The 13,714-nt window shown below is 37.6% G+C and overlaps 1 protein-coding gene across 2 annotated transcripts in view; it reads left to right on the top strand.

Annotated features, from left to right (window-relative positions):
• The window catches only part of LOC128737755 (SH3 and multiple ankyrin repeat domains protein 1), a 368,045-nt gene that overhangs the window by 286,320 nt on the left and 68,011 nt on the right, over window positions 1-13,714 (top strand). For both annotated transcript variants that reach the window (XM_053832458.1, XM_053832460.1), the window contains one exon: window positions 9,401-9,526. In XM_053832458.1, the coding sequence (XP_053688433.1) occupies window positions 9,401-9,526 (126 nt within the window). The remainder of the gene's footprint in view (window positions 1-9,400; window positions 9,527-13,714) is intronic.

Below are 13,714 nucleotides of genomic sequence, written 5' to 3'. Positions count from 1 at the left end.
ACATACCAAAATTGTAGGACTTACGAGAATCAAGTTATAAATATTTTAAATACTCAAACACATTTTATTAGTCGAAATTGGTAGTCTGACGACCTCCTATACAAATTATCACAATCTGTATATCAAGAGTAATTTAGTATTATTATTCTGGTATAGGGTAAATCAACCATTTGTGGACCTTTCTATACATTATTTTGAACTCGTTACGCTAAACACCCAACCAATGGCACTTACAATATTAGTAACTTTCGAATAAGCCTAAATATATCAATTTCTGATGCAAATCTATATTTTACAGATTTTTTAAAACAGATTTGAACGTCCATTTTCCTTTTATGGACCCTTGCGGTTTACAATAGAATAACGACCGGATCCATTATAGGAATTTTAGTGTATTTTGCATGGAGAGAGTCCGGTAATGGCGACATTTTTTTCATTGTATATAATGGACCCACTTGTTGAAAACGTCAATTTTAAAGCATTAATACTGAAATGCAGCCAAAATTTTATCAACTCAAATGTGTGTTATGTTTAGTACGTTCTGTTTCATGTTATATATCCTCAGAAATAAGAAGTATAAGCTAATAAATACCGAAATTTTATCCGAGTGTCCATTACAGGTAGAGGGTTTACTATATAGGTTAACTTACCCTACTACCTGCTTTAGTGCATTCATGTAATTTTTTTAATTCATTAGTTTGGCCATACGCAGCAAAAGGATACGAGTGGCGAGATAGGCTGTCATCGGCCTCAGCCAAATCCTGGCAGAAGGCACACAAAATAACGAGTAACTGACAGAGTATAGCAATCCGTTTATCCTACAAACACGTATCAACATGTTCGTCTCTAAATAACCAAAATGGAGGCTAGTTCAATCGAGCTGAAAGTCCAACCGAACATATTCTACTGCCAACTTGACTTGAAAGAACAGAGCTAATTGGGAAAAAGCTGTTAAGTGATCGCCTTTACAATGTCCTGAATTCCCCTTATCGACTCCGATGTATCTCATAACGATAATAATGCTATGTCTTACATACACAAGCATGACTATTTAACGTACAGCAGGAATGAACTTCGCACTGGCGCGCGCATTTACTAATTTGTAGCCTAAAATGCCGGAAAACATGCATTCGAAAAACTTGAATATCTCCGAACATCGCAACTAGTAGCAGCTAATTTTTTGCTTGTTACTAGTTAACACCCTGAATGTTGATTTTATGGTAGTGTCAGAGCGGAAATCTGTGGAAATCTTTTTCTACACGCTATTGAAAATTGACAAAAATAACAAATATTTTGTTCTAAAACACTTCGTCAGAACAAAGCCTACTAGTAAAAAATCTGTCTTAATATCACCTAAACTATTAGTTTATAATCCCTTTAATGTGAATTGTCCTTTAAAAGTATAGAATTTTAAGCAGCATGGTAGCCAGATACTAAAAGATTAAATGATATTTATTTTTTCATTTTTCAAAATTTTTTTACACTGTGTTTCACCTTCTTTAATGCCTATTGAAAAACTACTTATTAAAACAATTTATGTATATTTCTTATAGATTATGTGTCTACTATACGTAGAATATTAAGTTTGATAGAATATCTCAAATAAAAATTTTGAGGTTTTGTCCGAGCTTTTTCAGGTTCTGCCCCATAGTGCGGCGTCATCATTTGTATGTTTTTGGCATTTCTTGTCGATGCTTTGGTCGTCTCTTCATTACTTTTTCTACTTCTATTTATAGTGTCGTCTTTTCTTCATATAATCATTACTTTTTCGGTACCTTTTTGTGGTCTTTTTGTATTGTATTTTGGTATTCGTCATCACATTGCACTATGGTCCAGAAAGCCAAATTAAGTGGAAAAAGTTGTTTACTCAGTAGTCGTTGATTTTAGACTATTTACGTCTTAGCAACAAAATCTTGATTTAGGATGCTGCTTTTTTGGCATGAGCTATTTTAGGGTGACCCTTAAATTAACCAAGATCCAGAAATTATCTTCAAAACGAAACAAGATAGAGCGATATTTACTTCTACAATTTTATAGCTAGTATTTTGAGTAATATTGCAGAAGACGAAATCCTTCTATCTCGAACCGTTTCCATATTAGAGCGATTTTCCTGAGTCAAGTTAGGGTGACCCTGCTATTTTGCGATTTTTCTCCATAACTTTTTTATTTTGCATTTCTCGCAAAACACTTCCTCAGATGACTTTTGAAGCTCAATAAGACGCAACTTTTGGTGAAAAAAGAAATTGGCTATCTACTTTACTTCTATACTTATATTAATTTTTATGATAAAAATAGGCCATTTTCAAATGTTAGTATCTCAGAAAGGTGCAAGCAGAATTAAAATCGGTTAATTGCGTTTGAAAGATCGTGATTTTTTGTGCATAATATCAAAAAATAGGAGAGTGGATTTTTGTCTATCTCAAATAAATCAACTTTGAATATGTGTGGTTTTAACATATTTAAGTATATAAAAGTAAACGACTTGCGCCATAACTCCGGAAGGCCTTGACTGTTCTTGATTAAACTTAGCGTACATGTTTCTTGACATAAGTAAATCAGCACAGGGGGTTGACAAAAGCGAGGTGGTCGCTAAAAAGGGGAGGGGGAGGCACAAATAGGTAAAAGTGGCTGTAATTATCTTGCATTTAAACCGTTATAAGTTGTGTGAGTGGTCCAAATCTAAAAGAGAATGTATAAACTTAACCTCATGTTTGTTGACTTAAACTTCATAATGAGGTTAGACATTAAAAACGGTAGACTATCCAATAAACAGAGGGAATGGTAGACAAAGTAATGAAATCATATGTGTTTCATAGTATCATGAAGTGGAACTACCGAATGAGAAGTTTAAATAGTTTTCTATCCGCGACGGGGATTTCCGTGATTCGCACCTCCCCTTTCATCAGAGGCCACCATTTTTTTGTCTTTCAGCCACTTGTACATCTGTTTTCGATAAGATTGAAAATCTCAGGCGAGCGAGTGTGAAAAGCATAGCATTCAAAGCTTACTCCAATGACGCAAGCCTACGCCAAACAACTGCTGGCACTGTGTGCATACATTCTGCTACCTACACACTCGCGAGTGTACAGCCTCATATCAACTTTCTACACATCCCGCCCGCGAATCCAAAGCTCACGAGCTGTCCATAGGTCGTGAGCACGAGCGGCACACTTGGATGTATAGATACGGATTTTACTTTTCTTCTTCATTTTACACCTTCGCTTACACACGCGGGTAAGTGTGCGGGCCAATGCGAGCTATTATAGGTATCAACTGCTGGGTTGCAATGACGAGCGTAAGCAACGAACGTGGCTGATAACTAAATAGCAAAGCATTGCAAAGCCTAGGTGCTACATTCCGTTATCGAAACTTGGCCTTCTGTTTTTTTTATACGACAGACTTTGTAAGAGTGCAGGACAATTGTAGGGTCAGTTGCTACGATCCTATTGACTCTAGCAGCCTCTCCCAGTCGGGATTCGAACATATGAACATAGACCAGCATCATACCTCGAGGCCAACTGGGAGGTGATAACTAAATACACTATGGCAAAAACTTGTCGCAGTGTATGAGAATATCAGAAAAGAAATCCGAAAGAAATGCTCATGCATATGTGTTCGTTAGAAGAAAATCGTGAGACAAAATTGGACCACACGAATGCGGGCTTCACAACACTACGTTTCAGTTTGCAAATTCTCATAATACAAAAAACAAAGCTTTTTTCCTCACTTAGACATATCTACCCCTCCCCTTGATTAGCTCTCCTCGGTCAGCGGCCTTTTTGTCTACAGCAACTTGTACGTCTCTCCGAAGATAAAGAAAGAGACACAAAGTCTTCCTTATATTGTTCTACTTCCGTAGTTGTGACCCTCCCATCTTTTCACACGCTCTTCATCTTATCTCCCAGCCACTTGTACAACTTCTAACAGACCAAATGCAAGATATTATTGTTACTATTATTCTATATTTGAGAGGTTTTCAGCCTGTGGCTGGTTCGCCCCTTAATGCAAGATGATCGCAGCCACTTTTACTTATTTGGACCCCCCCCCCTTTTTCAGCGACCACCCACTTTTTGTCAACCCCCTGCGCTGATTCACTTGTATCAAGAAACATGTACGCCAAGTTTGCTGAAGAACAGTCAAGGCGTTCCGTAGTTATGGCGCAACACGTTTACTGTTATATACTTAAATATGTTAAAACCACACATATTCAAAATTGATTTATTTGAGATAGACAAAACTCCACCCTCTATTTTTTGATATTATACACAAAAAATCACGATATTTCAAACGCAATTAACCGATTTTAATTCTGCTTACACCTTTCTGAGATACTAACATTTGAAAACGGCCTATTTTTATCATAAAAATTAATATAAGTGTAGAAGTAAAGTAGATAGCCAATTTATTTTTTCACCAAAAGTTGCGTCTCATTGAGCCTCAAAAGTCATCTGAAGAAGTGTTTTGCGAGAAATGCAAAATAAAAAAGTTATGGAGAAAAATCGCAAAATAGCAGGGTCACCCTAACTTGACTCAGGAAAATCGCTCTAATATGGAAACGGTTCGAGATAGAAGGATTTCGTGTTCTGCAATATTACTCAAAATACTTCAAGCTATAAAATTGCTGAAGTGAATATCGCTCTATCTTGTTTCGTTTTGAAGATAATTTCTGGATCTTGGTTAACTTAAGGGTCACTCTAAAATAGCTCATGCCAAAAAAAGCGGCATCCTAAATCAAGATTTTGTTGCTAAGACGTAAATAGTCTAAAATCAACGACTACTGAGAAAACAATTTTTTCCACTTAATTTGGCTTTCTGGACCACAGTGCATTGTCATCTCACTGTCGTATATTTATTATCTTTGGTCTTTTGCCATTTTTCCACTGTTTTTTCGTCGTTTTCTGACGTCTGTTCTTGACATTTATTGTCGCTTGTAGATGTTTTGACGTCTTTTCGTGGTAATTTTCGCTTTTTCTTCGGTTTTTTGTCATTTGTCCATCTTTTTTTGTCCTGTTTGTTGTCAAGATAACCAAAATGTTGTCTTTTTATTGTCTTTCTAACGTATATTCGCCATCTTGGGTCTTTTTTGAAAGTTTTATCATCTGACTGACGCTTTTTAAATGACTCTTTTCCGTTTTTTTGTCGTATTGGGCAATTTTGGCATCTTTTCATCGCCTTTTTTTGTAATACTTTCACGTTCATTTAATTTACATTGTATTTTTGTAGTCCTTTTGTCAACTTTACATCGTATTTTTGCCATCTTTTTATCACCAAACTCCTATATTTTTTGGAATGGCGGGGAAAGAGCGGGAAGGTGAGGGGGGGGGGTTATTGGTAGCTACGCTTAACAAGTAGTCGTTATGACTCCTACCTTTTGTCCAATGCTGGAAGGTGCCTGGGTCGAACCAAGCTATTATCTAAGATTATTACCGGATTTGAACCCACAATGTGGCTCGCTGATACCCGTGTATCTTTGAAACGCAGAGGTGCTGGACAAAAGGAGACTGCAAAACCTCCTTAATAAGGTAGCGACGTATCTGTTTGGGTTATTTTTAGACACACAAATTGTGCCTCTTCCTCCGTCTACTGTAGAAACCACCCAAGTAGCACACTTTAGGTCCATTTAGTTGAAGCAACCGGATTACGACTGAAATTAATCATAATTCGGTTACTACAACTACATTGTAACAACCGTGCTAGTAGGGCACCGACCGAGAAGTTTTAATCTAATTTGTTGCAGGCTATGCAGGCCCTAATGACTTGCAAGATACTGCGCATGACGCTGTTCGTCTGTCAGCGTGTTAGCCGCGATTCCCAGCGCGGATTTTCGGAGAAAGGCTCCGTTCCTATAAAATAGATCAAACTCGTGTTTTTCAGTCTTTGACCTTAAAATGCGGTCAGGCATTAATATTAATATTACAGGGTGTCGATTTCCTGGAAAAACCTGGAAAATCAGGGAATATCAGGGAATTCATTTTTGGATCAGGGAAATCAGGGAATATCAGGGAATTTCGAAATTCAATCAGGGAAATTTTGTTTACCCGGCAATATTGTTGATCAACTTTCGAATCAAATCAATTTTCGTGTAAAATATACGCAGATTGATCGGTTGAATTAAAACTTGTTACATGTCTAGTGGCGATTCGATTATCTTTCAGTTTGCCGTAAATTTTTTATTTGTTTTGCGCCGTACAATTGTCAGACTTCACTCGCTGTAGTGCTCGAAATCGGCAATGGCAGGTCTCACGCACTTCACGGTGCAGACATCAAGAGCACAAAGCGGGATACATACTGTTATTTACACGCGATCTACAGCGTTTTCACCAATTGCAGAATTTTACATTCAGAAGTCCCAAGCATTGATCATCTTCCTTCAGTGTCCATGATTCATGTCCGTTAAGGGTTACCGGGAGCATTAACGTTCTGTAGAATTTGCGTTTATGCGAGTTGGCAACCTTCGGGACTGGTTCAGCTGGTTACGTAATACGCAGAAAGCTTACATGTTTCTCTGTTCTGACGTGATCCGCAGTGAGCATGCGACTCTTGGCCTTGTTCTTCTCATTTGTCATTTTCTGGCATTCGACATCAAACAAGCTGTTACACTCACCCTTATTCTGCGAGGCGAGTGACGTAACTAATTTGGAGTCATCGCGAATGAGGTGACAATTGTCGCCTAGGTGACACGGTTTGTCACTTAGGTGACACGGGGTTGTTACCTAGGGGACACGGTTGTCACCTAGGTGACAGTACTCAATTCGACTCGCCGTGGCGAGTCACGGCGAGTGACAATTGTCGTATTGAGTCACGTGACTCGCGGAATAAGGGTGATTGTCTTCCCCACGTAGTGCCTATCACTTCCCTCGTAGTTGTTGGCGCTATGGCGGATCCTCCACAGCCTACTTACGTCTTATTCCCTTTCGTCCTGCTGTTCTGCGATTCGTTGATCAAGCTTTCTGGTGTACTCCACTGCAACGTCATATGCCGTAAACCGCTAGATGTTGAAATGCAACATCCTCTCAGTGCGAGCCTTCGCCGATTTCGATAACCTTGCGTGAATCTTACGTCGAGATAGTGGTCAAAGTCGCTAAGAAAAAATTGTATATTGTGACTTCCAAAAAGTTTTGACCGTTAAACACGATCGATCTGGGAGCTAGAGTCTTGAATTTTCAAGTCGTGCGCACCCCATAAATCATTTCGAACCTGTCATAGAATTCGTCCCTAGCAATGCTAAGCAAAGTCTTGAGCATTAACCGTCACTAGACATTATCCTTCTTTATCTACAGACTTCGCAGCCTACTGTTAGAGTAAGGAAAATTACGGGGTCAGTGCAATGATCCTACTGATTCCGTCTAACAAAAACCAGCTAGCCGAGATTCGAACACAACTGGCTTGTTAGAACAGCATCGTACCTCGAAGCTAACTGGGCGGTTCAATTCGTCCCTAGTACCATCGAATTTATGATTTGTTGGTGACTATACGTTGATTAAGTTGTAGTTGAAGAATTTGCCTTAATTCTCAACACCCATATACGGTCATCGGACCGAACGGCCGGCCACCGAACTACCTTCGAGTCAATGTTGCTTTCAAGCCTCGATAGTTGCAATCCGAAATCATGACACACAGCTTTAGTCTTAACTGTCCACCATTGAGGGTTAAAATATTTGCCATTTGGACATTTTCCAATAATATATCTAGCTAAAGTTTTGCCGTACCTCGAAGCCAGCAAAACGCACATTTTTGTACCAAAAATCTTTGGGGAATCATCTCCTTAACCCCATGCTTTTTGCAGCAAAGATAACAAGCTGGAACTTCCAGGAAAGTTTTGTTTTAGTTTAACTGAAAACTCGCAGACATGTGTCCACCTTCCAGCGGTAAAGTTACTAGTTTGAGCTGACTGAAAATTAGCAAGATTTGTTATGTTTACACGGCTGTAATTTTTTTGTATGTAACATCTAAGCTTTGCGCAAAAACAGGTCGATTAGATTATTTCTCAATCTTTGTTTCTTTGGATTCAAGTTGATACCTCAAACATAACTGTCCCTCGATACTCGATAGAAGAGGGCGTTTTCGAAACGTTAGTAAGAAATAGGTTAAGAATCTTTGATATGTGTTCGTAAAACATGAAGAGATCTAGCTTTAGTTTTCAGCAGCTCGCATAAGCTATGCTAAAGGATTAAAAACTTAAGCCAGAAATCACCCAAATAAGCTTGATATTTGAGTTTTGAGGGTCAGGGAAAAATATTTGAAGCATCAGGGAAAATCAGGGAAAGTCAGGGAATTTTATTTTTGGATTTGAGTCGACACCCTGTATTAAATTAGACGTAGGACTACGTCTTACCGCAAGGTTTGTGATTGGGTGTCATTCCTCAAAATCGAAAAGTGCGAGCATCACGAAAAATGAAAGATTTTCAGCGCTAAAAGCTTAGTGGTTTCTAAATCGATTTTAAATGCCCCACCTTTCGTTTATGTCTGAAACCTACACACTCAATGTTTCCCTATTTATGGCAAACCTTTCGAAATGATTATATGTTCTCATCTTACTGGAACAAATTTTTCATGAACCATTAACTAAAGGTGTGAATATTTTCTACGATTCCTGAACCGGAAAGCACCGTAATTAAATTCTGTTCACCCGAATCCGACTCAATGAATTAACTTATTTTTGCTAATAAAAATTTACAGCATCGGATGATTTATGATGCGTGCATCGTACCGACATTGGGAAGAAGCCCCTCGCCGATGACACTTCACTCGTTCATTTAATTTTTCAAAAAAAGTGGTGTTGCAAAATTCGACGTTCGAGAAACAGCCAAATACGATTCCTCTTCCTCTTCTTTCGAGAAATTCGAATTTTCATCCAATCATAGCAGCAGACAGCGTCTCATTTTACGGCCGCCCCAGGGCTAATGCCTACTGTGTGTACATATGCAGATCACTACGGCGGCGGATGGGCTTGCTCGAATGTTAAACGGCGACTGGAACACTGCTGCCGGTGGGTGGATGGATGGAAACATCGTCATAGTGATTTATTTGCAAACATTTTATTCATCGAACCCGCGGCATCGCACCGGGTGCGGTGGTGAAACTCTTTGGCTCCGTTTTAGAGACTTTGTGGAGGCGACACTAACACGTGAACCCGTGCCGGATCTGAGATGTCGCCCGGAGTGAAATAATTTCCATTTCCGAGAATACCTTGAACGACATGTCATAACCGTATAGGTACGGTGCGGATGCTGCGAGGTCACAAGTTCTTTTTCTATGCCTCGTGACGGAGTGGGAACGAATCGTGCGACCGGTGTTTTTACTTCATGACTTTCCAAGTTTCTTCGAATAAAAGCATAAACCATCAAAGACAACCTTGAAAAAATATTTTAATTCGTTTTTTTTCTACTTATTGTTACAGGAATTAAAGGAAAGCTTCAACTATGGGCTGTTCTGTCCCCCATCCAACGGAAAAGCAGGCAAATTTCTCGATGAAGAGCGAAGACTGGGAGATTACCCGTTTAATGGACCCGTCGGCTACCTTGAGGTAAGATTTAGTAATTTCTCTCTTTATTTCTTTAAATTATTAAATTTTTATTCGAAATTGAAAATCAGAAAACATCGCAAGTCAACATTTTAATCTCGCAAATGACTTGACCAGTTAAATTATTAAAAAAGTGAGCCTTTCGCAAAATAATGTACTTCGATCAAAACAAATTTCCTGTAAATGGAGCACAGCTTGCATGTCTTATTATCTCATTTCGTTGCAATTTTGAGGAACGAACGAGAACCTGCTTCCTTCCTTCCAGTTTCCCCAGATCAAACTTTGCCCGTTCCCGTGCTCGGCTGAGCAGCAGCAATAAATAAATGCAATACCAATTGAGATTTATCACCGCATTAACCGCACTGATTGAACGGCAAGCATAAATGTATGTCACTTTTTGCGCCAGTAATTTTTTCATAACTTATTAGGTTTTTTTTTGCCCACTATCGCACAGAATTATTGAGAAAGTTATTATTCTTCCACCGGGGCTCGATTCGAGCCATAATAAACATAATAAATATAATCAGCTAAAGCTATTTTTTTCGTAATGAAAGCACTTATCGTCACTATTAACTTCTAATTTAAAGGAAACGAAATGAGCCACCGCGCGGAGCGGAGAGCGATCTGATTTTGATCGTACGCATTGGCACACGTGCTGCTGTTCATTAATGGTAACCTTTATGCGTAAAAAGGAAAGGAAGGATGGAAAACTTGCAATTTTTTAATAATTACATTATCATTGTCCATTATGATTGACGACGATCGATCGTCAGCATTTGGATGTCCAATCACAACAGAATCAGATTACTCAATTGCTTTTAATAATTGGTCATCAGATAAGTAATGGGAAAATTAATTTTTTCAATAGTACTGTGTGGTCTCCATTATTATTCATTCGTCATTGTACTTTTTTGTATGGGCAGCACCTTGAAATTACTGGCTCAAAACTAGGAAGTCTTATCCGGGGCAAAATTTGCTGTGGGCCCGTAAAAGAAGAGATCCAAAATTGCTGTTACAAACAACAATAATCGTGATACAACGATCTATAGATGTCAGTGCTTTGGTTAAAACCTCAGCACCACAGTTCACCCATCAGCGTTGCCAGACTTTACTGAGGAAAAGTCCATAGTTTTAGCAAAAAGAAGAAAGGGTTACACGTTTCAACTTTTTTTCATTTTGCGGTACTGCCTGTTTTCTAAAGTACTAGAGTTTTTTTTAACAAGTATGAACTCCTTTTCATTCCTCCTAAATGTGTGATCACTCTTTGTCACGTTTGTTTTAGATTTGAAATTTGACTTGAATTAATCAAGGAAGCTTACTATCGATCTTCGTTATTGTTTTTCCATCATTCATCTGTCATCTATTTTTCCACCTTCCCTCTTTCATTTTGCTTCGTGTAGTTTTTCGGTTCGGTGGTATTTCAGTGACTGCCTTCTGGCTTCTTTACATAGTCTTTTTCTCTCTTTCCAGCGATTTGTGATTCTTTTTCATTGTCTTTTGTTGCGTTTTTAGTCCTCATTTGTAGTTTGTTTCGCCATTCGTAGTCACATTTTCTGTATCTAATCTTAGTTTTTTTTCGGTTTTTACTATTTCTCCTGACATTGTTTGTCACTTCTTCGGCGTTTTATCGGTGTCTTTTCGTCGTATTTTTGTCGTCTGTCGTCTTTTATTTTCATCGGCTTACTTCTTTCACTGTCTTTAGGCTGTCTCTTCGTCGTCTTTTTGTCGTCTATTTCTATTTCGTCTTTCTGCTGTCTTTTTTTCGTTATCTTTTTGTAGTTTTTTGACACGTTTTTGCCGTCTTCTTGTCATCTCTCTGTCGTATTTTTGTCGTCTTTTCATGGTCTGCCTGCCTGGTGGTAGCTATCTTAACATAAGCTTTTCGTCGTCTGTTCGTCATTTGTTGTCCTCCGTTTTTGCATTTGTCGTCGCATTTTTCGACGGTTTCTTTATCATTTGCGTCGTCTTTTTTGCAGTCTTTTCATCACATTTTCGCCCTTTCTGGTCTTCCATTTTGTTGTCAAGAGAACCATAACTGCCTAAAAAGATGATCTTTAGGACAGTGGTCTTTTAACGTTAACCCATTGCTCTTTGGCCATATAAAAAGACAACCAATAAGTTGTTTTTTAACTGTCGTTTCGGCGTCGTCGTCCATCCTATAATTATCGTTTTTTTTACACATTTTGTCGCCTAATTGTGTTTGTTTTTGTTGGATTTTAATGCCTCTTTGCAATTTTTGTCGTTTTTTGGGGTATTTTACCGTTTTTTCGTGTTATTTTCGTTGTTTTTTCAACTCTTTTAAAGATCTTTTTGTTATGGTTTTTTGTTTTTCTTGGTGTTTTTGGTCGCTGTTTTTACATCTTTTCATTATCTCATTGTTGTCTTTTCGACGCATTTTTGCCGTTGTTTTTTCATCATTTTTATGTCTGAAAGTATTCGTTGTTTTTTATCGTGTTTTTTCTTATTTTTGTTGTTGTTTCGGCGTCTTTTCATCGTACTTTTACCATCTTTACATCGTTTGTCTCTTTTCAGCGATTTACAGTCAGATTTATTTATTTATTTTCCGGTAGTTGGTTCACCCCAAATTTGCTGTCAGATTTTATTGCCTTTTCTAATGTTTTTGGTAAATCTCTTTGTTGGTGTTTTTTCGGCAGTTTTTCATTGTATTTTTGTCGTCATCCGTCGATTTTCAATGGGCTTTTTGCCTATTTGTCATTACCTTTTCGTTATGTTTCTGTCGTCTTTTTGATGTCTTTTTACCGTTCTTGTGTCGTCTTTTTATCGCCCATTTGCTGCCCGTTTTTTTTGTTCTTTCGTTGTTTTTTTATCATCTGTTGTGTTTTCTTCGTATTCATCGTCTCATCATCATTTCATTCTCGTAGTTTTGTTACGTTTTCGTCGTATTTTCGTTATCTATTCATATTTTTGTGATTCCTCTTTTTTCTCAAATTGTATTGTGAAACTGAATTGTTATTTATGCAACTTTTTACAAATTAAATGCAATAACAAAAGCACAACTTACAAAAAATCGTTTGTTATCGATATTAACTACATATGCGTTATAAACGAATAAAGCGTATGGTTACGTTTTATTTCAATAATACGCATATTCGCAGTGAGTCAGGTAAAACAGTAGCTTGGAGCGGGAAAACGTGGTTTTAGGTTGATGGAACCTTTGGAAGACTTTCCTAAAATTAAAAGTTCTATCGTCCAGTGGAATTCAAATTTTGATTAATCCCCCTAAAAGTGAAATAAAAAGTTTACTTTTCTTCAGTTTCAATATAACACATTGATGCGTTGCGCAAAGTTTTACAGCATATTATCACAAGAAATTTTGCTGAAGACAGTAACCTTCTGTCTCTTCACCAAAGATAGAAAAATCGTATTTCTAATAAATGAAAAATCGTAAAAATCAGTTTTTCTATTTTAGCTGTTTTTATAGTTGTTGTATGACTTTTTCAAGTTCTACAAAGTTGTACAAATAGTAAAAATACACAACATTGTTGAATATAGTATACCTCTACCTTTGCTTGTTTAGGAACTATAGAACTTTTACTATAGAAATGCCCTAATTTTGACCCCGAATTACTCTCAAGAAGGCATCATTTTATTCAAATACTCTCCCCAGAGAATCAAAATAGTTCCAAGCAGGCTGAAAAGTTTTATAAATTATGTTTAAAAGTACAAAAGTTAAACAAAATTTACAGGCTGACAAAATCGGGTAAAAAACTGATAAAATCGGGGGTAGACAACATCGGGAGCTGACAAAATCGGAACATTACTGTATTGCATTTCTAAACTAATATTACAGCTAATATTTTCATCGTGTTCGTTAACTTTTCATCGTATTTTCGCCATCTTTTCATGACTTTTTCGTCAGCATTTCATCGCATTTACGTGGTCATTATGCCGTCTTTTGCTGTCTACTCGTTGTTTTTTGGTCATCATATCGTTGTCCTATCGACGACTTTTTGTCCTTTTTTAGTTTTCTCTTCTTCCTATTTTCGTCGTCATTTCATTGTCTTTTCTTCGTTTTTTTTGTCAGTTTTTTACCGTATTTTGTCGTTGTTTCATCACTTTTTTCCCATTTTTTCGTCTCTCAATTTATTGTCAATACAACAAGAATGTTGTTTTTTACTGCCTTTTCGTCGTTCTTTCGTAGTTATTTGTCATCTTTTCGTCGCCTTGAGA

The sequence above is a fragment of the Sabethes cyaneus genome, chromosome 2 (assembly GCF_943734655.1).
Source record: "Sabethes cyaneus chromosome 2, idSabCyanKW18_F2, whole genome shotgun sequence".
NCBI classification, from domain to species: domain Eukaryota; kingdom Metazoa; phylum Arthropoda; class Insecta; order Diptera; family Culicidae; genus Sabethes; species Sabethes cyaneus.
Note: the sequence above shows the minus strand (reverse complement) of the source record. Positions and strands in the feature narration are given on the sequence as shown.